Raw genomic sequence first — 27,459 nt, 5'->3', positions numbered from 1 at the left:
AGAGAAGATGGCGCACAAAGCCCGCTTGCCTTCTGCAGCTGCAATACAGCTGCCAACAGGAACGTTGGTGTGGTGTTTACTGCCTAGGTGCTCGCCTGGCACAAGGAATAACGCCGAGAGAGCAAAAGCAAGGGAGGTGCTTCCTTACAACCCACCCCTTTGACACTCTTTGGACGGCTTTACCACAGCAACTTTGTCCGGCGCCGTTCATTCCTCTGGGTTTTGTGTTCTTCGTACCTCTTGTCCTCTGCGAGGGTTTCAGCAGTTGGCATAGTTTACTGTGAAGATTCATCTGGGCAGTCATGTCTCTCAACTTGTAGTTTAGTTCAGTTCCAGACGTCCGTAGTTCCGTAGTAGCCGTGCGTGGCAGATGGGTTTGTCTTCTTTTTTGTTTTTTTTTTATTCGAGTTTGATTCACTTCCCACTCAAAAGCCGCCCATGTGTCTTAGACTGGCCATATACCAACCACAACCACAAAAAAACTTGCTCGGTTGACAGTTTAAGCCAAATGATGCAGGTCCCTTTTTTGGGGTACGTTTACCCGCCTACCGTCTGTGCCCAAATGCCAGTCTGCCTTGGCGCTATTTGTAAATGGATGGCACCGTGCCAGCTTTTTCCTGCCATCTACATTCGCTGCTTGTTTCTCTTGCTTGCCCACCCCCTCTCCTCTCTGTCTTTTCTCCGATTTTTTTTTTCCCGCACCCGCCCCTTTTGCTATTTTCAGCTCTTCCTCTAATCACCCCCCCAACACACATACACATATGTGCACCCACCCCTTTTTTTGTTCTATAAGCTCGACATTAATTAACATTCAATTGATTCTAAAAAGCTGAATCGCGCATAAAATCGCTCCGTCGGCTTTCTGATTTCAACCCCTGCCTTCGCCTTTTGCCTGGCATCGCCCACGTGTCCGGCTTGCTTTGCCCTCTCCTGCACATCACCGCAAATTAAGTGGCAGATCCTTCTGGTGCCAACGTTCCCCATGCTAGTGGAGGAGTGAGGACTGGAACAGTGCCCACTGGGGAAGGAGCTCACTAGACTAGAGCTGATTGCGATTCATGTTTTGCAGTCTGATCTCTCCGCAAGATGTTTGCAGTGGCATTTCTTTATAAATAATCAAAAGTCCGCCTTGTTACCACCTCCCACGTCTCTCTTTCGCGCAGATTTTTTCCCTCCCATCTTTTCTGTCTTTTTTTTGTTCAGCCACACACTCTTGTACTTCTACATATTCACATAAACTCCATGCAATGTCTAAAAGTTTTACATTTTTTACACACACACTGTTTTATGTTTATGCACCCTTACAATTTCGGCATGTTTCTTTATTGACGAAAACTTTAGGCGTCGTTGCAGGGTTACGGCGGCGCGCACGCTACAGTACGTATCATACATCTTCCTCCTTATTATCTTCCGTCTTCTGTGATTAGCGCTCGCTTGATGCTGTTCTCGGAATTAGCTCGAATTAGCAGTATCGATTAAACAATTATCACACACGCGCTGCTTTATCTTTCCGATATTTTTTTTGTGTCGCATGTGCTGTTTGGAGCAAAACCGAAAAAAAAAACCTACGGAAAACCGAGCTGCTTTTAATTATTTAATAACAAGACAACCCGCTCTTAACCCACCCCCCAATTACAGTCTGCCAACTGGCGTTAATTAGTCTGGCAACCGCTTACACAAATGTGAAAAGAAGTACAGATTCATTAAGAGCACGAACCGCAATCATGCGCATGCATTCTGTACACTGGCACACGCACTTCTCTTCGGAAGCAGACAGATACATAAATGGCATTAAAACCTTTAAATTAAGGTTTTAATTACATTTAAATTAAATTAGCACTTTTAGAGTGTAATGCTCTTTATCGTATTGGTCGGTTTGTCTCTCCCGCTGCTTCGACCCAAGGAGTTTTCTGGCGTTCAATGCGTTCAGGGAGCTGGCACCCAGCGCCATCCTTTCCACTTCCTCTTTTGTTTTTCTTTTTTCATTATTAAATAAAAACGAGCACGAGCCAACTGAGGCAACAAGAGGAATCCATTATGCAAATGGATCACTATTTGCATAATGTCTTATGCCAGGGATATGCAAATGAAGCGGATAATTTATGAGTGCCTGCGTCTGTCCCTGAGTGTTCCCATAACTTACAAAGAGGGATTTCGTTTTTCTTTTTTCTATATATTTTTTTCTTTCCACCCAGTTCTCTTGCTTTTTCTCCTCCTCTTCAGGTTGGCACAGACGACATGCACGCGCCATTCTGCCATTCCTATACAAAAAAATCTACAAGACCACACCGAGTTCTCACAAACGATGCTGGGGGACGAGATGAGGAGCGCACGGGGGGCCAGGAGCAGGGGGATGCGGAAGGGGAGGGCACATCGTTTCTGCTCTTCAAAGCCACCATGGCAGAAGCTAATTTTTCGGGGGAAAAGAAAAAAGGGAAAAAAACGGCGAGACAAATTAATTAACACCCACCACCAGCACCAAAGGAAATTGAGGTTCACTAATTTAAAATGCAGTCAAGCGCCCGTCCCTCCTCCTCCTCCTAATTTTCATTTTGGGGGAAGGTTTAAGCTGTCTTCCGCCCCGCTCTGCCGTCTTTGCCCGCTTGTCTTAGCTCGTGTGCCCCTCTGGAAAACGGGCATCATTTAGCTCCTTCTCGTTCGGTCCTCGAGGCTGATGTTTGTATAGCATTGCAGCTTGGTGCTTGAGCGAGAGAGAGAAAGAGGAGGAGAAGACGGAGTTTGAGAGAGAGAGAGAGGGAGAGACTGAGAAAGGTGGGGAAATAGACCCAGCTTCATCGTGGGAATGTAAAGGTATGTGTGTCTCTGTATACACTCCTCCAGTGCCCAGGACTGCCAACTGCACCACCCTAACCTGCATTCCTGCACTCCTGCACCATGGATCCCGGGCACGTCACGCCGCCTCACACGCCTGCACTCCTCCGTTCTTCCTCCTGCTCCTTGGTTTATCCTAAACGCCTGACTCTCTCTTTTGCATACTTGATCTCTGCTTAATGTGACACACCGTTTGAGACAAAGCAGGCAGAGAAGACATCGTGATGGGAAGGAACGAAGGGGTTTCTCGCTGCCTTTCTTTTGCTGTCGATGGCATTCTGTTTTATTTCTTGTTTCTTCAAGGCCTCTGTGGGTAAAAAAGTGGATCTTGCACATTTTTGGAACTAATGGAGATTTTTTCCATCAGACAGGATTGCCATCGATGATGCTGGACGCATACCTCACCTGCTCACCCCTTTAGGGTATTCGTGTCATTGAGGTGTCAAAACTCCAAGCTTGACATCTTTCACTTTATGTAGTGATGTGCCCGAGTGAGGAAAGGGTTCGAGAACTGTTTGTGCCAGTGTATGGACTTTAGACTGGTGCTTTTTAAGATTTTTTTAACTACAGACTTTACCAGGACTGTCATTCATCTCTCTCTCTCTCTCTCTCTCTCTCTCTCTCTCTCTCTCTCTCTCTCTCTCTCTTTCTCTCTGACAGCTTCATCTTTCTTGCTGAAATGTCCTTTTAATCGCAGAGCCGATGTCATTATCTCACATCTGCCTAATTTTCTTTTTTTTTACATTTTTTTTTATTGAGGATTCATTTGTGTCGCCACCGAGTCATTTGAAGCATCATTTAAAAAAAAATATCCATAATTATCTCATCGTTCAGCCATCATCTTAATTATCCACATGTTGTGCTCCTCATTTGCGTAGCGACGATTTCGCGGCGAATGTTTGTAAAGATTGCAGCCTTGATTTTCTGGACAGCGTTTCGAATGGAAATTATGTGTTGTGTAATTAATTGCATTCAGTCATTTTTTTTGTACCAAAGCAACGTCCTTGACGCAATTTTTTTCCCTTTTTTTGTTGTGAAAATCTACACTCCAGTTGCATTCAGAACATCGCTATGACTTTGTTCGACGATGTTGGTGTGCGTTTGGGTTCATTAAGCCATTTATTATGTGTTTGTGTATCATTTTCTCTTTTTATTTCTTTATTCATTTCTTTATTTATTTTATGCCATGGTGTTAATGACAAACCAAAGAGAACTAAGTGTCCTTAACTCTATTACATCGGAGAAAAGAAGATTAAAACCTTAAAATACCTCAACAGGGTTTTTTATTTTTTTCTTTAGATTGCAAATTAAGTTTCGAGGTGGGAAAATGATTACGATACACGATAAAAGAAGGTGAGTGCGTTGGATTAATGCTGCGTCATTGATATTTTGCTTTGATTCAGCAAAAAAAAAAAAAAAAGAAGACCAATAAGGGTTACTAAACAGAGAAAATCCATGTAAAATAAATCAAGTTTACAGTTTTTTTTTGTGGTTTTTTTTAGCAATTACATGCAATTTAAAGCATTCTGATGGTCAACTAAACACGTGACAACTAGCCCAGGATTTCTGAGAAACAGTCAAATGACAAAAATATTTTTTTTAATTACATTGAGTTTTTTACAATCCTACAAATGGAAATATTTTTTTTTTTTTTTTTTGTCGGTACCAGTTACATAGTAAATAGAATATGCCTAATTTAAATACTGGCCAGAATCAGACACCAACTTTCCAAAGCACTCAACTTTGTTTCTAAATGTGCAGTGTTGAGCTTCTGTAACACTTTCTTTATTTATTACATGAATAATATATATATTTCTTTATGCACTGCCTGTGATACATTTCCTGCTGAGGATCATGTGACCCACACATTGTAACCATAACAACACTTCTACTGAGTCATGTGTAGCATGGAATAATAATTATTTAATAATAGTAATATCGGGTAATTGATTTTTCAACATCAAAATATGTTGAGCTTCACTAAACGTGGGATTGAGGAATATTTCCAAGGAATCTATTTTTTTTTTTTACTAGACAATGTTTATAATGCTGGACAAAAATCAGGACAAATATATTAACAAAAACAATTGGTGAAAATGAATTATGAAAAAAAATAGACATATTCTTTAAAAATGTAAATGGTCCAAACACCATAAAGGTTTTTTTTCTCCATGTTAATGGTCACATGAGTGTATCAGGCTCTGAATGTGCACATGCTGGTTCTGTGTGTGTGTTGAATTTACATAAAACATTTGAATAATAATGATTATAATCCTGTCTTTAGGAAGACTATAGAAGTACATTTTTCCCCTAAACGGGTCACTGCAGCACAAGTAAGCAAGAAAATCGTGACACAGGAGGTTATAAGAGTGCACTTCCCCAGTTGTGTACATGGTCAACAATGGAACATGCATAAAGATGGACAAGGAAATTCAATTTAACCAATATACAAAGTTTTTTAAAATCTTTTATTAGGAACCATTCAGCCTGGACTGAGCCGAATCTCTTTAATCACAGCTAATACCATTCATTACAAAAAGCATTCTAGCATTTTATTTTAGGGGATTTGGCAGATGCCCTTATACGGCATGATATACATGTATCTCATTCATACAACTAAGCAGCTGTGGGGTTAGGGCCTTCCTCAAGGGCACAGTAGTGGCTGCGTTGAGCGGCTGGGATTTGAATTCAGGAACCTTTAGATCTAAAGTCCAATGCCGTAACTACTTAGCTACCACCTTCTGCAAGAATTTATCTGATCTTACTGGAAGGATAGGGTACAAATAAAAAGAATAGGAGGTCTTATTACGTCAGATACACATTATAGCACATCGAACACACTTTTTTCTTTGCATATTTCAGTTTGGTGGCAAGTTGTGTTCAGAGTGCAGAGTCAGCAATGAGTCCCTTGAGCAGAGGGGGCGAAGGGCGTTACTCAAGGGCAACATGGTAGTGCTGGGCCTCGAACCCCACGACTTCTGATCAGTAACCCAGACGCCTAACCTTTATACCGCCATTCTCTTTCCAGCCTTGAGCAAGACTATAAATTCATTATAAACTTCCCTTTTTTGGTCAACTATCTTTCAAAAGCTCTCCAACATCTCTACTGTAACAGACTCAGTTTGGGAATTTTACTGTATTATGGGAATGTTTCAGTGTTGATTATACATATTTGGAAAAATCCTGTAAAATGGAAAAATTAGCAGAGTAAAGTTTCTTACAGTGATTCTGTTTATTTTTATTACATTAAGTGAATGTTTGTTTTGTTTTTAGTGAACGTTTTTGCTCATGTGTTAATCCCTGACTGAAACAATCTCTATTGAATATATACATACATTTCGAATCATTTCATTTCCCCTACAGCACTCTTTTAATCTTCATTTCTTTGTGTGTGCCGATTGTTCAAGAGATAAGAAGTGCAGCGGTATAAAGAGGATGAAGTGTGTAAGTTGCTTCTGAACAAACAACAACAACAAAAAAAACTCAGAAAATTGGGCTTTTGATCCAAAATCCAATAAAGATCCAATAAAACGCATCACGCCTTCAAAAACCTTATATTCCGCCTACTTCATACGAGAGTATTTTTATTATATGAATAGCACAATATCCTAAAAGTGATCATTCTAAAATGGAGAAAGAGTGAACAAGTCATTAAAACGTATACTTCAGATTCCGGATCAATTCAATCACAATGTCTTTACTCAAAAACATGTCATGTTGTGAATTGAAGGCAGGAACATCGATCTTTGAGGTTTATTTATTTATTTATTTTTTTCTTCTCACTAGAATCATCCTGGCATTTATTTCCATTCAATAGTACATAATAGCAATGATTAGAGTTCACAGCGTTAATTAAAATGGGTGTACATGTACGCTGTGAGCACATAAGCCGTGTGATGAGTTCCGGTAGTGATTCAGGCGGTTCATTTTAATTAACTCGCCATTTTGCACGGATTCCTGTCCACTTGATATTGGTAGTCAATCGGGATCTGTTTTAAGCCTTTGAAAATCCTTTCCTCAAGGTGTTAATAGTGTAAAGTAATGGAGAAATGCAAATTTAATCACCAGCGGATTGAAAAAAGAAAAACATACCCAGGCATTCATCGACATGCGAAGAAAATGTTGCCTTTTGATCAGATTGAACCTCAACCTCTTAAACAGTTCTTCAACAATAAAATAAAAATAAAAAACCCAACCAAGCCTGAGGTTATTCTCTCGTGTACTTTAGTGGATTTGTTATTGAGTTTTATTAGCACTAACAGCATTGCGTCTCTGCATTAAAATAATGATGTTTATCTCACAAGCAAACCACACAAATCAACATTATAGCTCTTATGTGTGGTGCACTTAGTCAATAGCACTGTATAAATAACTTGTATTAATTGTATTTAAGGTTGAACTTATTTTGTCTTTGTCTTTGTCTACTATTATTGATGCTTTTCTTAGTTTGATTAGTGAGAGATTTTGATATTTTCGAAACTTTAAAATGACGCTTTTATTGTCTAATTGCTTTCATTATTATTCTCACTCAGATTTATCTTATCAAAACAGTCCATAGGAAATGATCAATAATAAAATAAAAAGTGACAAAAAGCACTAGCACAGCATTTTTCTACGAAACGCAGTAAGGTTCAAGCATCAAAAAAATCTAAAATCTTGATAATTACCTAGCATGACTTTCTTAAGTCATTAGTTTTCTTTACATAAATGCTCGACATATTAACATCAAGTTGCATCAGTGGTACAGTGGAGTTGCTGAACTTTGTTTTTTGTTTTTTTTCCTCTGGGTTTTTTTTTTTGTTTGTTTTTTTCAGAAAGATTTTTAGATTGTTTGATTCTTTGCATCTGCATCCAGACCGTAGGTTGGCACCTGATGACCTCTGTTTTAAAAATCATTTAAATGAGTGTTTCCTTTTTTTTCCCTTTTTTTTTTTTTATGACTTTTTGGACACCAAAAAAGAAAGGGGAGGAGTCAATAGCATTCTAAAGCAAATATTATTGCTATTATTATTATTATTATTATTATTATTATTATTATTATTATCTTAATTATTATTTTATAAAATACACACAGGAAAGTTACACACGAAATCGTGTTATGTCAGTCTGTTGAAATATTACCGAAACACTCTGATTGGACCTGGTGCTTGTACTGTTTGATTTGAAATTCATTCATTGGTTTATCTTCTTTAAGCATTTTATCTTGGTCAAGAATGAGTCGATGTTGATCCAGGTACACCAGTCCATATCAGGGCGCTATGTATCCCAGACTTAAGTGATATTGATTTTTCCCAGATCTAAAATATCACAGAAAAACAGTTTAATCATCTGAAAATATCAGATGGATAGAAAAATTAGCATTTTTACTATTTTGGATTTAAAGAGATCATCATCAGTGGAGGCAGGAACTGCAGCATTCATTCAAAATAAAAAATGAATGTAATACGACGTAGAATAAGTTTTTTTTATCGCTTTTTAATCTCTCTATCATTTCTACTTACATTATTTACGAAAAACTTTTTAACTTTTAGGGTCAACGTCTTTGCCCTTTTTTGCTCATTCACACCTAGAAGCACTTGAAGGTTAGGGGAAATCAAAGAACTTCATGAAACCCCACACAGTCTGTAGCCCAACTCCAGGCCCTCACTGTCATTACTCACTGGCCAAATCTTCATTGATTTAATCTGATTCCTGGATTAGATTTATATTAAACATTAGTGAGATCAGGAGCTGACGTTGTTTTTTTTGGTTGTTTTTTTTGGTTTTGGGTGTAAAAGTCGAGGTTTCACTTCATCCCAAAAGGTGTTTATGGAGCTCGCTTTTGCACAGGGACACTATCATGCTGGAATAGGTCTGGCTGCTACAGCATTCTAAACAATTCCTACTTATGCTGCTTTATTGCAACATAGAAAGAACCACAAATGTATGTGATGGTCGGGTGTCTGTATCATTTTGGCATACAGTGTGTAGTAATGTTTTGTGACACCTGAACAAAGTTTGTTTCAACAAGCAAGTTGAAGGTAAAGGTATATATTCGTGGCTTCACCATGAGAGCCGCATCGCCGCTCTGCTTGCTGTTAGTATTCCAGGCTCGGCTTGGCGAGGCGGTGTGGCACGCTTTGGCCAGCCCTGATAAAGCTCAAGCACTTATCACACATGATTGATTTGTTTACTCGTCCTGGGCTGGTCCACTTATCATGTGCTTTATCCCTGAAGCCTGAACAGTGATGGGCTACTGCCCCTCTCTTCCACTCACTTACTCACTCACAATCACTCTGTGCTCATCCTTTAAACACTGTTTTTAGGCACAAAATAATAATAATATTAATATTCCTAATAATTATTATTGATAGATAGATAGATAGATAGATAGATAGATAGATAGATAGATAGATAGATAGATAGATATGAATATACTGTATCTCTCTCTCTCTCTCTCTCTCTCTCTCTCTCTCTCTCTCTCTCTCTCTCTATATATATATATATATATATATATATATATATATATTTATTACACCGTATCTTACAAAAGTTACATTTCAGCAATTATTGTAGATCTACTCAAGGGACAAAACTATAGAAATGAAAGCCGGATATATATTTTAGAGTAGTCAAGGTTGTGAAGGTTGTATAGCAGTACAGATTTACTGTCCATGAAAAACTCAACATACAGCCATTATTGTCAAAATAACTGGCAACAAAAGGTATTGTGTGTGTGTGTGTGTGTGTGTGTGTGTGTGTGTGTGTGTGTGTGTATATATATATATATATATATATATATATATGTGTGTATATATATATATATATATATATATATATATATATATATATACATATACATATATATATATATATATATATATATATATATATATATATATATATACACATATATAATAAAATATAAATTCATTTCCTCTTTTGTGGGGTTTTGCAGCAGCACACTCAGAGGATGGAGACTTGTCAAGGTGACTTCCTGTAGCAGCTTACAAAACTTTCTCTGTCTGAGCAAGAAGTAAAAAAAAGAAGGTAATTACAGCATGACATGGCTACAGCTGAACACAAGAGCTGCTGCAGTACTGGGGGCTAGCACCTGCTTCAAGAAGAAAGAGCGATGGGGGACAATTTCATCGTCATTTACAAAAATTGCTCTCAATTAAATAAATTGTGCGTAATTTTCCAGCTAACTGTATTTATCACCAACGCGAATAAAATACGGCTTTGAACAGCAAAGAGCTTCTGAGAATGTTGGGAATAAGGGGGGGGATCGATAATAGATAAATAAATAATAATTTTGACAAAATCGGACATGAAAAATAGTAGATAATTATTGATGAATGAAGAAATAACACCAGTACAGATTGAATAATATCGACACAGTAATAAATCTAACAAAATCGTCATTTTCATCCATTATTATCATTAATAATATTTATAATTGCAATAAACAGATAAAGGTAAGTACGTAACGTCATGTTATATCAGTGAAAGCACTTTATATTTGAGGTCTGCTCGAATGCTGCCTTTTCTTTTCAGGATGGTATCAATTGTACTCAGTTAAATATTCACCAGAGTACAGAGCTGCAGTCTGAATAAGTCAATTATATATTCTGTAATTTCCCTAGATTTCTTTGTAGGATTTCCAAGTCAAGGGAATGATTTCTGTGGTTTTCTTAGTCATAGTTTTAGTGGAATGCAGCATTCGTATTAGAATGTTCAGGTTGTGACCTAGTTCATAATGACTCTGTTGTTATATTGCGTCGTTGCACAACCCCAACAATTAGCGACTGGTGAAGTAAACAGTAGAAGTGATTACAGGCGATACACTCACCATCAACTTTATTGGGAACACCGGAGCATTCATGCGGTAATCTAACAGCCAATTGTGTGCCACTTTGTACAGCTCATTGACCTTGATGTTGCTACAGCAGAGAACCATGTTGGGTTCCAGTCCTGTCAGCAGGAATCTGAGGCAGAGGATCAACCCAAAGTCAAAAAATCTGATTTGCGGCTAAAACTGTTTATGGAATTGAGACACGCTGGTCTGAACGTCTCAGCCAGGTCATTCTTGTCATCCAAGAAAGTGAGAAAACAGTTTACAGCTACAGGAAGTGAATCAAACCTGCCGTGTGTTTTGGGTCTGCCGAATGATCCGACTCAGGCAGTGAATAGAAATGTTTTCGGTTGCAGGTGATTTTTTTTTTTTGTAAGCTCAGTCCGAGATAAAGAACACAGCTAGTTTATTTATAGAGTATGGTTATCTAGCTATCTATTTATTCCTTTATGGTAAATTGTATGACTTTTGTATGCACTTGTTGAAGATTTGTGTACACAAATTTGTCGCTAAGGTTTTACAAGGTCCGCCGTCTGAGATTCTTAATAGCATGATATATACTATATAGCCAAAAGTTTGCAGACACCCGGTCATAATTATGGTATGTGCTTTTTGAGCATCGCATTCCACATTTAGTCCTAATTTACTCTTATCATTTCCTCCACCCTTCTGGGAAGATGTTGTAGATGCGTATAGAGACTTGTGCTCATTCTGACACAAAGGTGGGGTGCAGTCAGCGCTCCAATTCATCACAAAGGTGTTTAATAGGGTCGAGGTTGTACAGGAGCTCTATAGCAGGAGATCTTCATGGAGTTTGCTTTGTGTGAATAGGCAAACTCATGCTGGAACAGGTTTAGTTTAGTTTAGATTAGATTAGATTCAACTTTATTGTCATTACACATGTACAAGTACAAGGCAACGAAATGCAGTTTGGGTCTAACCAGAGTACAATATCAGCAAATGCAGGATATACAGTTTCTACATGATTTATATAGGTTAAATAGAATGGAATATAGGACTATAAACAGTAATTTAAAGATGTATATGTACTATGAATATAGTATACAGTTCAATATATATGTACTGTGAACATGATATACAGATGCCTATTACTATACACAGAGATTTACAGAAGGATGTGAACGGTGAACATAATATATTGCTATTATTATAAACAGAATACGGGTATATATACAATGGTAATAAGTTATGATCTTTAGATTTCCTAGTTCAAATAATAAGAAAATGTCATTCTACTGCAGCCAATGACCTCCTGTATAATTGTTTGCCTTCAGCTTTGCCATAACAGTTTGGGAAAGAGCCACATATATCTGGGAAAGTCAGGTGTCCCTGAATCTTTTTGTCCATCAAAGTATCTCAAGAACAGATGATTGCATGTTTGTAGGATTTAAATATAGGTATTACGGTTAGCCAGCAAATGAACTGTTTAGTTTTTAGAATTGATCCTAACAACACCAAGGTCATAGCAAATTCAAATGTTGAAAATGTTGTATTTCAGGAAAACAGATTGTAAACCTGTTAAATGAGTTTGGTTAATCCAAATTGACAAAGCAACCAATACTCAGACAAATACTACCATTGAGTCTGTTTCACTTTTTCCTAATATTTAACCAGCTAAACGTGACCCAAAGTCTTAATAATCATTCCACTTTACACATGATCCCCAAGTTATGGGAGAACCTGTTAGACCATTAATCAGGGAAGTGTGCCAACAACACCTGAGCAAAGAGATAAATATTTTACACCAGATTACATGTAGCCAATCAGAAGCCTTTAAATTATGGAGAGGTGTCTGTAGGATTTATCTGGATTAGACTTTTGAGCCCAGTTTATTCAGGATCCTGCTTTTAGCCTGAAGGCCAACTTGAACCTTCACATGCAGTTTCAAGAGAAAAAAATAAAACAAAACAATGCACAAGATGTAAGTCACTAACACTGGAGCACTCGGGAATTCATCCTCTTCTCCAGAAAATAATAATCATTTATAATCATAGCTAATCTTTGATTGATGTCTTGGGGAGCGTGATCTGAAATGGAAAAAAATGCACTAAAGCTGATGGTGGTTTAACTGAAAGGCTTAATTAGTGTGTGATAGATGCCTTTAGCTATGAGTCTGGACTCTATCTTCCTAGATGATGCTAGCCTACTAAAGAGGTTATCGATTGTACTTATTTAAAGCCACAACAAGCAAAACGAATGGCTTATAAAAATGCACAGCTGATTAGTCACTTATCAATAAAACACGGCTCGATCGAAAGCAACAGTTATCGCTGACAGAAACGCTTTATGCCTCGTGGGGGAGAGCACGGCGAGTCAGATTTTGTCGAATCATTAGCCTAAATGCACGGTCATCTTTAGTCTGTCCAAAAAGCAATAAAAAAAAATAAAACAGGTAGTGGTTATACTGATGAGGAGTGCAGGCACATATACAACACACAGGACAGGAAGTTCTTCCCAACATCTGACGGGTAAAGGTGGAGCTCTCGGATTAAATCTCACCGTTCCGCTAAAGAGAAAGAGTTACCGCCTACGACCTCGAGTCACCTTTAGCGTGCGGGCTACAAAACCTTCTAGTCCAGTTTTTTTCCTCACAAACTCTCCGGAATCTTCAGTACGCATGCACCGAAGAGGAGAACGGTCTCGATACGCAGAAGGGTGTGGGTGTGTAATGATGTGCAGTCGCTGTAGTCCAGCCATACTCGTGCCAGGCTTCACTCAGGAGGCGCTCTCCGGGATCATCCATGCCCTCCAGCTCTCTCTCTCTCTCTCTCTCTCTCTCTCTCTCTCGCTTTCTCTCTCTTCCTTACATCACTCCCTCCCTGTTTCTTCGCGTTGGACTTGGCACATGGTGCACGGCGCGCTCGGGCAGCTGAAGGTGCTCGTTAAAAGCTATAACTTATCTCGCGTTTGAAGCTAATGGGAGGAATACTGGCCGCAGTGAAAAATAAATTACGTCCCCCCACCTCCCCCTCCCCCTTCTTTCGGCCTGCCCTCCTAACCTAGAGCATATTATAGCAGCAGTGAGAGAGTATGCATTACAGATCGGGGGCATTAGAATTTATCTGAGCTGCAAAAAGCTGACTGATGCATTCGAAAATAATGTACTTGAGCCTGAGCATTACAGGGACCCCATAACTAATGGACAGCTCATGCACGTGGCCGGTGCTGTATATCATTCCAACGGACTGCCTTCTCCTTCCATACCAGCGGCTTTCTTTCTCTCCAGCTCCATCTCTCTCTCTCTCTCTCTCTCTCTCTCTCTCTCTCTCTCTCTCTCTCTCTCTCTCAGCTCTATCTTCTCACAGCTTGTCCATCTTTTCAGCATGACCTAGCGTACATGATTGGACGTATTTGGATGACACCGAAAGTCATGCTCAGTTTGACTCGTAGCATGAAATAAATTAAGCGTTTATTTCGATCCTATCAGTTGTGTTACTCAATGCCATGGCTCTCGAACAACACAAAGTTAAAGGTGGGGTCAGGTTTTTTTTTTTTTTTTTTTTTCTTTCTTTCTTTCCCCGAGCACATTTTGTAATCTTTGGAAAAATATTATACATGTGGGCAGCTTCAGTAAAAAATATCCGCCCAGAGGAGATATTGTTGCCAGTGATGCAGTCTGGCCAGAAGGCAGCGAGAGATGAGATGCTAATAAGTTCAGAAGGGAAGAGGAATACCGGACCCCTGGGATGCGCATATAATGTGTTTTCGTATGCTTCTTAAAAATCATACAAACATTTTGATCGAGTCGGAAATAATTCTGGGTTTGTTTCTCAAAAATGGAAATGTGTTGCGCTCTGAAAGATAGGACTTAGACCTCTCTTAAAGATAGGCTTCTTAGTTTTTATCCCCATTATTGCCTTCTTCCTTGAAGCTTGTTAGAACATGGAGCACTAAGGACTGGAGTTGTGGTTTTGCTGGTTTTGTCTCCACCGTGGCCCAAAGCTCTGGAATACCTGAGCTAGGAGCTACTCATGTCTGATAATGAAAGCCCTGAACACTCAGCTCCTCTTTGTCCTCTGCCTAATTGGAAATTCATAGAATAGCTAATGAAATGAAAGTTGGAAGATGTACACATTCCAATTTTTTTTTTTTGTATTACACGTCAGCGCATTGCATGCTCATCCTGTGCGGAGTTTCTGATGCGTAAGTGAATCAGCGCCCTATTATAAAAGTGTAATGTGATTATATTGCAGTATAATTGGAAAATACATAAGTGTCCATGTGTAGAGGGAATAGGCAGTAAGTACATCGGGTCATGTGAATAAATGAAAGTCCGCCATCAGCAATTTCTTTTCCCGTGCTACTTAAAGCATACTTTTGTCAGAAAGTGACGCAGGAAAGGATCCGGAAAAAGCAAGATTTGCCTTCGATTATGACGTTTTAGAAGTCAAGTTGTCATACTACTTTTTGATTGTGTGCACCTAATAAACCACGGAAATCAGGAGACCTTGCTGATCTTTAAAGCTCTCTTATCGTGGAACTTGGAACAACCAAGCCTCTTTAGCTAAAGCGTGGCCATTGAAGCGCGGGTAAAATGGTTCCGAAATTTATTATTCGGCTTTGGCTTTGAGTGGCCGGCATCTGAGCGTCGGTTATCCCCCTGAATAAGCTCGCCTCTGAATAATGGCAGGGTGAATCAGGCTGGAGAGGCACCGTAATAAGCCCGTGTAAAAGGCTTTGCTGGGAATGGATTTAAACAGGGAGAAGCACTGAACAGCGGACGGCTATCGGATAGCGCAGCGCCATTAAAAGGTCGGGTGTGCGGCTATCCCAATTTTAGCTAATCCCCACCACCTGATTGTCTCTCTAAGTGCTCCCATGCCACATACATTCATTAACAGTCCACTAGAGGATTTATTTGATTATTTTCTTAATTTCCGACAACTACGCCATCTACCCCTCCATAGCCCCACCCACACACCCATACACGGGCGGACTATAGTCGGTAATTCCCCAAACAGCACCCGTTGGCTTGATTTGGAATGACCTCATAGAAGCAGAGTGCCTTTTTGTGGCAAATAACCCATGTCTCGATGTCAAGGCATTAACAGATATGGTTTGGTGGTGGGTGGATTTTCATTTTGATGTCCCAACCTAATCCCAGCAACGACCCCCCCCAGCACCCCCCACCCACGCTTCACCACATTCTTTTTTTTGCTCATCACTAAGCTCCAAGACCTCACGCCAACCCCCTCGCCCCATTTTCGCCTTTTCGCATAGCCTCCATGTAGGTCTCAAAAGAATTTTTAACACAGATTCATTATCATTTCGATTTCACATCGAAGCAAAAGGACGACCTCTGTCATTTGTACATGCGAGGCTGATGCCCGGAGCACTGCAGGCAGCCTTGAGCCTGCACACATCCTAAAGAGCACCACTGTGAAATAAGAGATGACGGTTTTGTAGATAACAGACTCACGCTCATTAATTTTGTACCTTCAGAAGCATCGGAAAAACGTGTGTGTCTGTACACCGCTGAACTTTCTGTTTATGACAAGAGTGATATAATTATGTATATCTCTATTTTATATACAGTGCATTCGAAAAGTGTTCACCCTTATTCCAAGATAGATTAAATCCATTTTTTCTTCCAATTCTACAGACAATACCCCATAATGACAAAGTGAAAAATGTTTTTTTGAAATTTTTGCAAATGTATAAAAGAAAATCATGTACATAAGTATTCACCGCCTTTGCTCAATACTTTGTTAAAGCACCTTTGACACCAATTACATAAAATCTTTTTGAGTTTTTGGGCAGATTCTTCCATTCTTCTTAGCAGAACCTCTCAAGCTCCATCATGATGGATGGGGAGCATCAGGGCACAGCCATTTTTAGATCCCTCCACAGATGTTCAATCGGGTTCAAGTCCGGGCTCTGGCTGGGCCACTCAAGGACATTCACAGTCATCCCGTAGCCACTCCTTTGTTATCCTGTCTGTGTGCTTAGGGTCGTTGTCCTGTTGGAAGATGAACCTTCGCCCCAGTCTGAGGTCCAGAGCGCTTTGGCTTTCATCAAAGATGTTTCTGTACATTGCTGCTTTTAACTTTCCCTCCATTCTGACCAGTTTCCCAGTTCCTGCCGCTGATAAACATTCCCACAGCATTATGCTGCCACCACCATGCTTCACTGTAGGGATGGCATTTGCCCAGTGATGAGTGGTGCCTGGTTTCCTCCAGACATGACGCTTGGCATTCAGGCTTAAGAGTTTAAGCCATAAAAAGCCATAAAAAGTAGTTGTTATTTATTGAATTCTAATGGTAACGTATATCTTGAGCAAATACTGAGGTGCAGAGTTTTTAAAAAAAATCAGTGGTGTGTCTCAGTTAAGTGCAGTTCTGACCTTGAACTTTAGCTCATCGCGTAACATCAGCTGGAGCAAGGAGCAGTGTTGAGTCGGTATTGTTATGAATGCTCTTAGTGCGTAACACATTTTCCACACTGCTTGGACTCTGTTTTTTTGTGTGTGTTTTTTTTGTTGGTTTTAAAACAAGTGGTGGTTAAGTGGTTAAAATTTGGGGCTTTCAAAAGAAAGATCATGACTTAAAATTCCAGCATCACTAATCTGCCACTGGTGGGCTCTTAACCCTCAAACCCAGTATCAATGATATCATTCTAAGTTGCTTTGTATCAGGGTCTTCTAAATGCTATAAATTTAAAGGTTCTGGGGGTCTTTCTGCCCTTCTTTACGTTCATTTGTTTTCAGATGAGTCTAGTTTCTTTTGTATCTTCATCTATTGCAAGTTTTGCTCATTTAACATACATTTTTAATGACATTAACTGCATTCATGACAAAGTGAGAACTACAACGTTTGCTGTAGCGGTAATCGGTGAAGTGTACACATTTGAGGGTTAGTGGTAGTTAAAAGTAGGAACAGGAAATAACAGTGTGATTAGATTTTAATTTCTTTCAGTAAAATTGTGAGAAAATTTTTATTTTTCCGATATTCATTTTGCTTTCTGCAAGATTGTTTCAATCAAACGTATCATCTATGTGATATTGTTATTAAGAATGAATGATCACATCCACTTACAAATTATGCATTGACCAGGCAAGTCAAGGACGTCGCATGATTGAACTGCTTGCGAACATGATTGTGAGTAAATCTTGTTTTTTGACCAAATTCATATATAAATATCAGAGCTATTGAGGTTATGCACTTGCATCATATTTACATTAAAATGTATAGTTCGGGGTTTAAATGCACTCTGTTTTAAATATTAATTGTGCAAATGCAAAAATACACATGCCTGTAAAGTCCGTGATCAAAAAATATCGTTAACTGGTTCATGAAAGTCTGTGCATCCTGTGACTGTGCGTGCAGCCTTGTGCTGCCATCTGTTGGCATGTTACAAAACTATACTTATAATTATATATATATATATATATATATATATATATATATATATATATATATATATATATATATATATATATACACACATGGAGTGCAAGATGCACTATATATATATATATATATATATATATATATATATATATATATATATATATATATATATATATATATATATATAGCAAGATTATGAAGTATGGATGCGTTCTGGTTTCTTGGCTAAACAGGGGAATTTTAATCCTGTTATATTAGTGCTGTGCCACTAGGGTTAGCCCTAATAGTATCCTCGGACTGTAAACAACAATCATTAATCCTGGTAGTGCAAGTTTCTCTAAAGGAGGATTAGATTGCGATGTATGTGCTGAGTGGGTTTGTTTGATGTGCGTTCAAAATGCCATGCTTCCATGTGCTAATTAACGTCAAGACGAAGGAAAAGAGCTGCCTAGCGTTGCATGTGATCCGTTTTGTTTGGCTGTAGGTCCTGACCTCTGTGTGTGTGTGTTTGTGTGTGTGTGTGTGTGTGTGTGTGTGTGTGTGTGTGTGTGTGTGTGTGCGCACTGATAGAAGGCCATTAAAAAGCTCACCTTTAATGACTAATAGTGTTTAGCAGCAACTAAGGAACTGGCCTTGACTCCACACAAGAGAAGCAGCTGCTCTTGTCCCAAAAGCTTCCTTTGATTTAGACACACACACACACACACACACACACACACACACACACACACACACACACACACACACACACATACACACACACACACACACACACACACACACACACACAAACACACAGTCTTTACCATGTTTGTAGGGATGAGAAGATTCTGTAAATGTAATGTAAATGTCTTTTGTTTATCCACCAGCCTATTTTTATAAACCCAAAAAACCTCCCAATGCCCGAGCAGAACAAAGCACTTCTCTGCATGCGTTGTCTACGGCATGTGCACTAACCCCCCCTACTTCTTTTATTTTTCCCCCAGTTCTTTTCAATTCTGTGGATGAGGTTGCAATTAGCATGCTAATGACATGATCTAAGCCTCTAAAGATCAAGTCAGTAGGAGACCTTTCTCTGCGTCTGGAGATAACAAAGAGCCTTTTACAGAAATCACCCGATGAAATGTGCCGCATTTATTCCACGTGTCCCGATTTTCTTTCAGACACGCGCACTTGTGTTCTTTTATTCTTTTCCTTTTTTCACCTCGTCTTCTCAATATGCCATGGCGGCCCTGTCTGTCTGTGGCTTGTTTTGGTTAAGTATATCAAGGCCTTTTGTGTTATACTCATTTTAAAGCGCACGCCACGGTGAATTTGCATATGTTCCCAGACCTACTTGATGGCGCACGCATTCAGGAGCAGAAGTGGCTCATTTCGGAGCGCTTGTTTGGCCAGAAAGGTTAGAGATCAAAGAGGCTCCCAATGAGAAGGTGGACAAGTGTTTGCTAGCCGGCTGTGGATATAGCGTCAGCGCAGGCTTAATGAGGAGTGGCTAATGGCTAGGAGTGGCAGCATGAGTGACGAGGCTCTGCCGATGGACTGCGGATTCAGCACCAATTGTTTTTGCTGTAGTGGTGAAAAGAAAAATGTTCTGGAACATCCAGATTCATATTGATGATCAACATCAAAAAATTTGCTATAATTTTTTTTAAACATGACATTTTCCACAAGATATAACTGGAACTTGATTTTGACTGGAAGTGCAGTGTATAATAAACCAAGATTCGTTTGTTCCTATTTTCATCTGATTTGGTCTATATAGGAAGGCCTTCTGCACATACTGTAGAGTAACCGATGCCCACGGTAATTGACAAAGCAATAGAGGTATACCATTTTTCACAATCAGAAAAACATGGGCACTTGCTTTCTTGTCTCATTATAGTGTATGTTTATTAGTATTCATAGTATATCAGTAAGACCATGGGTTTTTAAATGATATTCTTCTAAGAAGTCACAACTAGGACATAGCTGAGTTTTCCAAATCCACACAAAAAAAGTAATGTTTTAGTCGTGGATATTCGATTGTGTTCATGTTGAATAGTGCCATTTTGATTTGAGGTTACTTGCTGATGTTAGGGGTAACTCAAACTTGTGAAAGAAATCCCTTGTTGAAATTCATGGAGGTACTTCTTATTGTGTCAAGGCTGGAAAGTTCAGGAATCACGAGTTCGAATTTCTAGTGTAATGCAGCATAAACGCCAACCTTTGAGGTGACTATAGTGTACTGAGGAGTGGTTTATGGTTCATCACTCGCAAATCTGCAAGAAGACTTAAACCTTAAAGTTAAAGTTGTATGCAAACGTTTAGGAACCCCTGACAATGTCCATGATTTTCATTTATAAATATTTGGGTGTTTGGATCAGCAATTTCATTTTGATCTATCAAATAACTGAAGGACACAGTAATATTTCAGTAGTGAAATGAGGTTTATTGGATTAACAGAAAATGCACATTTTGCATCAAAACCAAATTAGACAGGTGCATAAATTTGGGCACCCTTTCTGCACACACGCCACAAACTTGAGTCGCTTGAGGTATGCAAACGCACATTTGGACAAGCCAGCTTTATTTTGGAATAAGGTGCTGTGGACTGATGAAACAAAGATTGAGTTATTTGGTCATAACAATGGGCGTTATGCATGGCGGCAAAAGAACACAGCGTTCCAAGAAAAACACAGTAAAATTTGGGCGAGGTTCCATCATGCTGTGGGGCTGTGTGGCCAGTGCCGGTACTGGGAATCTGGTTAAAGTTGAGGGTCGCATGGATTCCACTCAATATGAGCAGATTCTTGAAAATAATGTTGAGGAATCGGTCACAAAGTTGAAGTTACGCCGAGGCTCGATATTTCAACAAGACAACGACCCAAAACACTGCTCAAAGTCTGCTCGGGCATTTATGCAGAGGAACAAGTACAATGTTCTGGATTAGCCATCCCAGTCCCCAGACCTGAATGTCATTGAAAATCTGTGGGGTCATTTGAAGCGGGCTGTCCATGCTCGGCAACCATCAAACCTAACTGAACTGGAGGTGTTTTGTAAGGAGGAATGGTCCAAAATACATTCATCCAGAATCCAGTCACTCATTACAGGCTATAGGAAGCGTCTAGAGGCTGTTATTTCTGCTAAAGGAGGCTCTACCAAACGTCGATGTGATTTTTCTGTTTGGGTGCCCAAATTTTTTTTGATGCATATTGCGCATTTTCTGTTAATCCAATAAACCTCATTTCACTACTGAAATATTACTGTGTCCTTCAGTTATTTTATAGATCAAAATGAAATTGCTGATCTAAACACCCAAATATTTATTAATGAAAATCATGGACATAGTCAGGGGTTCCCAAACTTTTGCATACAACTGTATGTTGACAGACGAAGGATGTACAGCGGTCTGCATGTGCCAATCGTCTCACATTGAATGTGTTCATTTTATATATATCTCTTGCTTCAAGTTAGATTCCTTTCATATTTTCAGTGTGAGATTAAACTCTGTTCATCCTCATTAACCATCGATATTGATATATAGTAGGTAACATATTGTGGACCTGATTTTATATTCCACAGCGTTCAGAATAATTTTCACCTGTTATATCAGGGTTATACAGTATTATAACTTAATCTGTAGAGAAGGTTTCAAACTGTACATATGTGACTTAAATAAAGAGGATCCTCTGTAGGGAAATCTTGTATTCTGTATTTTGATAGGCAGTTAAATACGAGCAGTGCAGAGGTATAGTGGGAGTGTATTTTGTTTTCATCCCAGAGTCAAAGTGAACAAACAGAGGGGTTGAAAGCGGACCCCTGACTGAGGGTGTGGTGGCGGCGGTTTAAAGCTTTGCACTGTTTCAGTTTATGTTGAAAGCACCTGGGAAAGGATGCTCAGAGGCCTGGCCTTTACTCCACACCTCTGTTTCCTTTGTTCTCCGGGCAGCACTAACACACACACACACACACACACACACACACACACACACACACACACACACACACACACACACACGTGCGCTTCGCTGTAGGCTGTGCATTTGAACCTCAAGTACTGCATGATGCTAAAATTGAGCTCCACTCCAAAATACCTCACACACAGTCATACTGTCATGGCTGCAGATCTGATGTTTGTCCCCCTACTTCTTTTGCTCTTTTCATGAAGTTATTGCAGTGTTTTTCATCTCTGTGTGTGTTTTGCGTATCTTGGTGGATCCGCCATCAGAGGCTGAAATGGTGTAGACTGTAAATGTGCGTGGATCAAACTTGACTCGAGCAATTCTGCAAATGGACTGCATCCGTCAACCAGATCGGTGAAGAAACATGGAAATTGACGGTAATAGAGAAATCAAACGCTTTGTTGGAGACAAGGAGACTTTTTTCCTCTTTTTGCCATAAATTTCACTGACTGCAAGTATATTTATAGAGCAACAAGAAATAAAGGATCACTGTATTATTTATCTGTTTTACACTGCACAACTAAGCAAGTGTGCATCATAATTAACCAGTTTGATATTAAGCTGCCAACTCATTAGTTTGGCATCTGTAGCAGGTATGATAAAGTAATCCAAAGATGATTAGATCTTGATTAAAACTGACTGACATTTGAAGCTCCTACACACGCCGTAATGTACGGGGTCCGTTATCAGCAGCAGAAGTTTAATTAAAATGTAGGTTCAATTAAGCTTCTAGAAGGAATTGATTTAATAAGCCTAGTGTATGACGTGCAGTCTAAAAGGCTGATAATACGACTGGATTCAAATTCATTCATATGCATTTATGATTTACGTGCACATTTTATATATATATATATATATATATATATATGGGGTGTAACGGTACACGTATTCGTAACGACATTTAAAAGGGCTTTTGGTGCAATCCTTTTTACGTGTGGAACAGAGTTAAAATCTGGGTTTCCTCAATTTTAATAATAATAAACTGCGTTAATAAAACATGACAAGCAATTTAATGTTTTGCACACCCCTAATTCATATATATCAAATGTAAGTCCACCCCTCAAATTTCAGCAACAATTTTATTAGATTTTCTCGAAGGTGATACTATATAAATTAAACAGATTTATTGTCCTTTAAAAATAACTCACCATACAGCCATTATTGTAAAAATATCTGGCAACAAATATGAGTACACCCTTAAGTGATAACAGCTGTTTAACCATGCAATGCCACATGTCCTATTCATCCTTTTTTAATGGAACGTTGTCCTGTTACATGACCCATTTTTGACCTTTGACCAGGCTTTGGCCTCACATTTCACTGTAGCAAAACCTAAGCAATACTGGCATGTTCTTGTTAGAGTCTTTCTAATTGCACTGTCATGAATATTTAATATGCTAACTGTCTACAGTCTGTAGATTCTGAGATGTAACACTCATGATTGATTTTTTTGCAATCACACATCTGAAGGCTCTCGACCAACAAATTGCTAAAACTTATGAATGCCATTTGAATACAGCATCTGGCTGCTACTTAGCCTCTTCATTTCTTTGGAAACTTAGTTTTTCACACATCATCTACATTTTGATTAATGTTTGTAAAAATAAATCAGGACATGATGTAAAATATAATGTTTTTGTTTATTTACAGCCTACGGAAAAGTACCCCCTCTTTGAATTCTATGGTTTTACATATTAAAACATAATAAAAAAATCATCTGGTTTTTATCAAAGGCCACAAAATGAGGTGAAGATATGGTTTACATGTGTTCGAATGGAAGGTCTGTAGTGGCCTGAACACCTTTAGGATGAATTGAAATGCTGACTGCACCCCAGGCCTCCTCACCCTACATCACTACCTGCACAATATACTCATATATTATATTATATTATATTAAATTATATTATATTATATAGCTTTATATTGTAGGATTGATTCAAATGGTTTAAATAGTTTCAGATTTGTTGATGCAGTTGTACATTTCACAATGTTTAGGATTCACACAACAGGGGAACATTCAACTGAGTCTATTGTTAGTAACCTGTTTTAATCTAAATACGGAGACAAAATTGTCTTAAACGTAGCCGGATAAAGGCTGCTTCAGACTGAGATAACATCTGCACTACTTTTATTGTGTGTCAGACTGCCTATATGAGCCAGTTGGGCTTAAGTCAGATTATACGACTGAGATCATCTTTCAGGATTCCATCGATGAAATATAATAACAATTTCATTCATTTTTTCGTTTGTCAGCCATGTTTGGTCATAGATGCTAAAATGTCTGCCACTACGCACAATGAATTACGGTTTCCCTCTGTTTATTTGTATTTTACTTTTCATTTCAGCAGGTAAGTCATGAAGAAGGAAAGAAAGTTGCAAAAGAGGGAAAGAAACACGGGAGTGTAGAAAAAACAAAACAAAACAGATCACAGCAAAAGCGGAAAATTAAAGAAAAGCAAAGGATCTTTATAACAAATTGGTGGTACAAAGAAACAGAGCTTATTTAAATAGAGAAGGGTTATCTGTGGTTTATGGATTCAAATGAACAGATTTTAATATTGATAAAAAATCATAATATGGAAGTTTTGAAGGGGGCACTTAAACTATGCTGTTCTGCCATTTCAGATTAAACAGCAGTCAGAATGATTACAAATAATTTCTCCCATTGGAAAGCCAGTTCACTGAGAGGGGAAGGACCCAGGATGATTGACACTCCGGCATCTCACAGTAGCTGCTACATGACGACTTTATCTACACTGACCTTTGAATTCATATTCCTCAACCTTATGAGGCAATAAAAAATCAAGTGGGCAGGGCTACAGTTTTTTTTGTTTGTTACAAATATACATAGAAGCAGCGTTTTATATTATAATGGCTATTATATTTTTTTCATTGTGGCTCTGGACATGTCTAAAAAACAAAATGGCTGTTGTTCCAAGAGAGATAAAGGCTTTTATTTGTCACATGTACATTACAGTGAAAGTCTTTTTTCATACAAGTCAGGGGTCAGAGCACACGGCCAGCTATGATGGAGCACAAGGGGTTAATGGCCTTGTTTAAGGGCCCAAGAGTGGCAGCTTGGTGATACTGGTGCTTGAACCCTCAACCTTCCGATCAGTATCCCAAAGCCTTAATCATTGAGCTACTATTTTCCTGTTATAGTGATGAAAATCGAAGTGCAAAAGAGCCTCAGAACTTCATCCGCTCAAGAATCAGATTAATACATAGATTTAAAAAGCAATCTCAATAAATGGACGATTATCAAGACAATGTGTATGTAAATATTTTTAAGATATTATATGATGAAAAAATGATGAGGACAACGATGATCGTATTGAAGAATTTATAACAGCGTAGCAGTGACAAAATACACAAAGTACTTTGAGAAAGAACCCAGAACCACCTCTGCCCAGATATTTTATATTGTTCTTCCCTTTGAAGTGTAGATAGGATTTAGCTTCTAAATGTAAATTAAGTAAAGGAAATGAGTAAAGGAACACATGGCTGGGTGATACCACTATCGAGCCGGAGGTCAGCAGGTGGTAGTCACCGGTGTTTACACCTTTGCTGGTGCCGGCCCCCCCAGCAGGTCAGGTTAGGGTATTGTTTAAAAGATAATCATGGTCTCAGACACCTTTTGGTTAGAGATGGTCCTTGATGGCTTGCTGCCTCTCCCAGACTGATGAAATTAAGACTATAATCAAGATTGTTGCAACTAAAATTCTACATCAAACTACATAACTACCTTTTATCAAATGTAAGCCGTTTTGCGGATGAGCTTAATTTTATATAGCGTGTTGTGGAGTCTGGTTTGAGGCCGTCTTTAATTTTTACCGACCAAATATTGTTCCAAAAAATCAAAATCATATCATGATGTGTGGCATGTGTGGCACTTCCAAAAATTCCTTTTAAAGCTCCTGTTAATTCTATGTCTTTGAGTTGCCAGCAGAAGCATTTCCTTTTGATAACCGGCGGTTTGTTTTGGTGGGTTTTGAGAATCGACTCCAAACATTTTGTTACAAGTAGATCTTTGAGTGAAACGCTACGGCTGCTCCTGTGCGATTGACCTCGATCTCACTTTCACCGTGACCTGCCGTCACAGGGGACAATATAGCTATAGAAAATGGATTGACACGATCCCCCAGCTCACAAGCAACGAGGCAGCGGCGCAGCAGTCTCGCCCTGATGAGCATGTCCTCACCAACGTGACTTCTGTCAGAAGTGTGTCATATCTATATATATCTAAAGCTAGAGATCAGAGATAGCGTATCTGCAATGCTGATGGGATTCCCATTTGTGGGTATTATGTAAACAAACGCATCATGCGCATTAAATTTGGCAATACAGTATATACAAAAAGAAAGGATAAAAAAGGAATAATAAATTAATAACACGAGGATGGTGGTCAACTTTAGATTTCAAATAGCAGCACTCTCCGAAGTGTCTAATTTCTACAGTATACTACAGAAATTTAACAAAGGTTACTATTAGTTTTTTTATGTAAATTTAATTGTTTTTTAGTTTTGTGAAACATCTTCAGAACAAAATCTAGACACTGACACCGTAACATCTCCTACGGAAATGAGTGCATTGCTATAAACCGGAGCAAATCAGCCAAATCTTAATATTGCATGATGCTGATGCTGATCTCCACTCCTTGGCAGATGGAGGAGCGTGAAGCTCAGATAAAGGAGCTACAGGACACAATCACAGAGCTCCATCAGGAGATGTCTCTGAAGGACCAGGAAAAACTTCAGCAGCTTAAGCAGCTTGTTCACCTCGAAGCCAGAATCAAGACACTCACACAGGAGGTAGTGCATTCATGCTCATTAGAAAAGTGCTGTTTGGTTCAGATATGGTTGTTGACAGGAGGAATGACTATTTACAGTACACAAGTAGACCTTCTACAGCATTTATTAGGTGAGGAATAGCACAGAGTTCAGGTGGGGTGGTGAGATGCAGCACAGTGTAAAGTGGAGCGCATTATTTTTATATAGCAGCATTGTCTGGGGTGTGTTTATCTTATATTACAATGATTTGCCCAAAAATATGTGTTCAATTAATATATTTAATGGTTTATAGTTAGATTTATTTTGAGGGAACTTCTGAAAGACAAATTAGCAGCAATAATGAACTGCTCCCTCACAAGCCTCCCTCTCTCTCTCTCTCTCTCTCTCTCTCTCTCTCTCTCTCTCTCTCTCTCTCTTTCTCTCTCTCTCTCAGTTTGTAATTAAATATAACCAGAATAGACCTGAGAAACTTTTCAAAGCACTGGGACTGATACAGACTCTTACAGTCGATTCCTCTTCCTACAGTATTCATTTTGAAGTAATTTGTCCCTTGTGTATGAGCGGTCACCATAGAAACCATATTGTATTTGAACCGTGTTAATATAAACATTTCATTCGTTTCAGTTGTGCAGTAATATGACATTAATATGCACCTTTTGACTAATCAGATTTGTGAATTCAAATAATAAACA

The 27,459-nt window shown here is 38.8% G+C and overlaps 1 protein-coding gene across 13 annotated transcripts in view; it reads left to right on the top strand.

Annotated features, from left to right (window-relative positions):
* The window catches only part of LOC124390753 (plectin), a 169,949-nt gene that overhangs the window by 38,917 nt on the left and 103,573 nt on the right, over window positions 1-27,459 (top strand). For 8 of the 13 annotated variants that reach the window (XM_046856736.1, XM_046856732.1, XM_046856742.1 and 5 more), the window contains one exon: window positions 26,642-26,788. The exons of 1 other annotated variant lie outside the window; for it this stretch is intronic. In XM_046856736.1, the coding sequence (XP_046712692.1) occupies window positions 26,642-26,788 (147 nt within the window). Of the gene's footprint in view, window positions 1-9,769; window positions 9,862-26,641; window positions 26,789-27,459 lie in introns of all 13 variants that reach the window. 4 more of the 13 variants (XM_046856735.1, XM_046856731.1, XM_046856733.1 and 1 more) reach the window with 1 other exon arrangement.

This window comes from Silurus meridionalis, chromosome 9 (genome assembly GCF_014805685.1).
Source record: "Silurus meridionalis isolate SWU-2019-XX chromosome 9, ASM1480568v1, whole genome shotgun sequence".
NCBI lineage: Eukaryota > Metazoa > Chordata > Actinopteri > Siluriformes > Siluridae > Silurus > Silurus meridionalis.
This window is presented reverse-complemented; position numbering and strand designations above follow the sequence as displayed.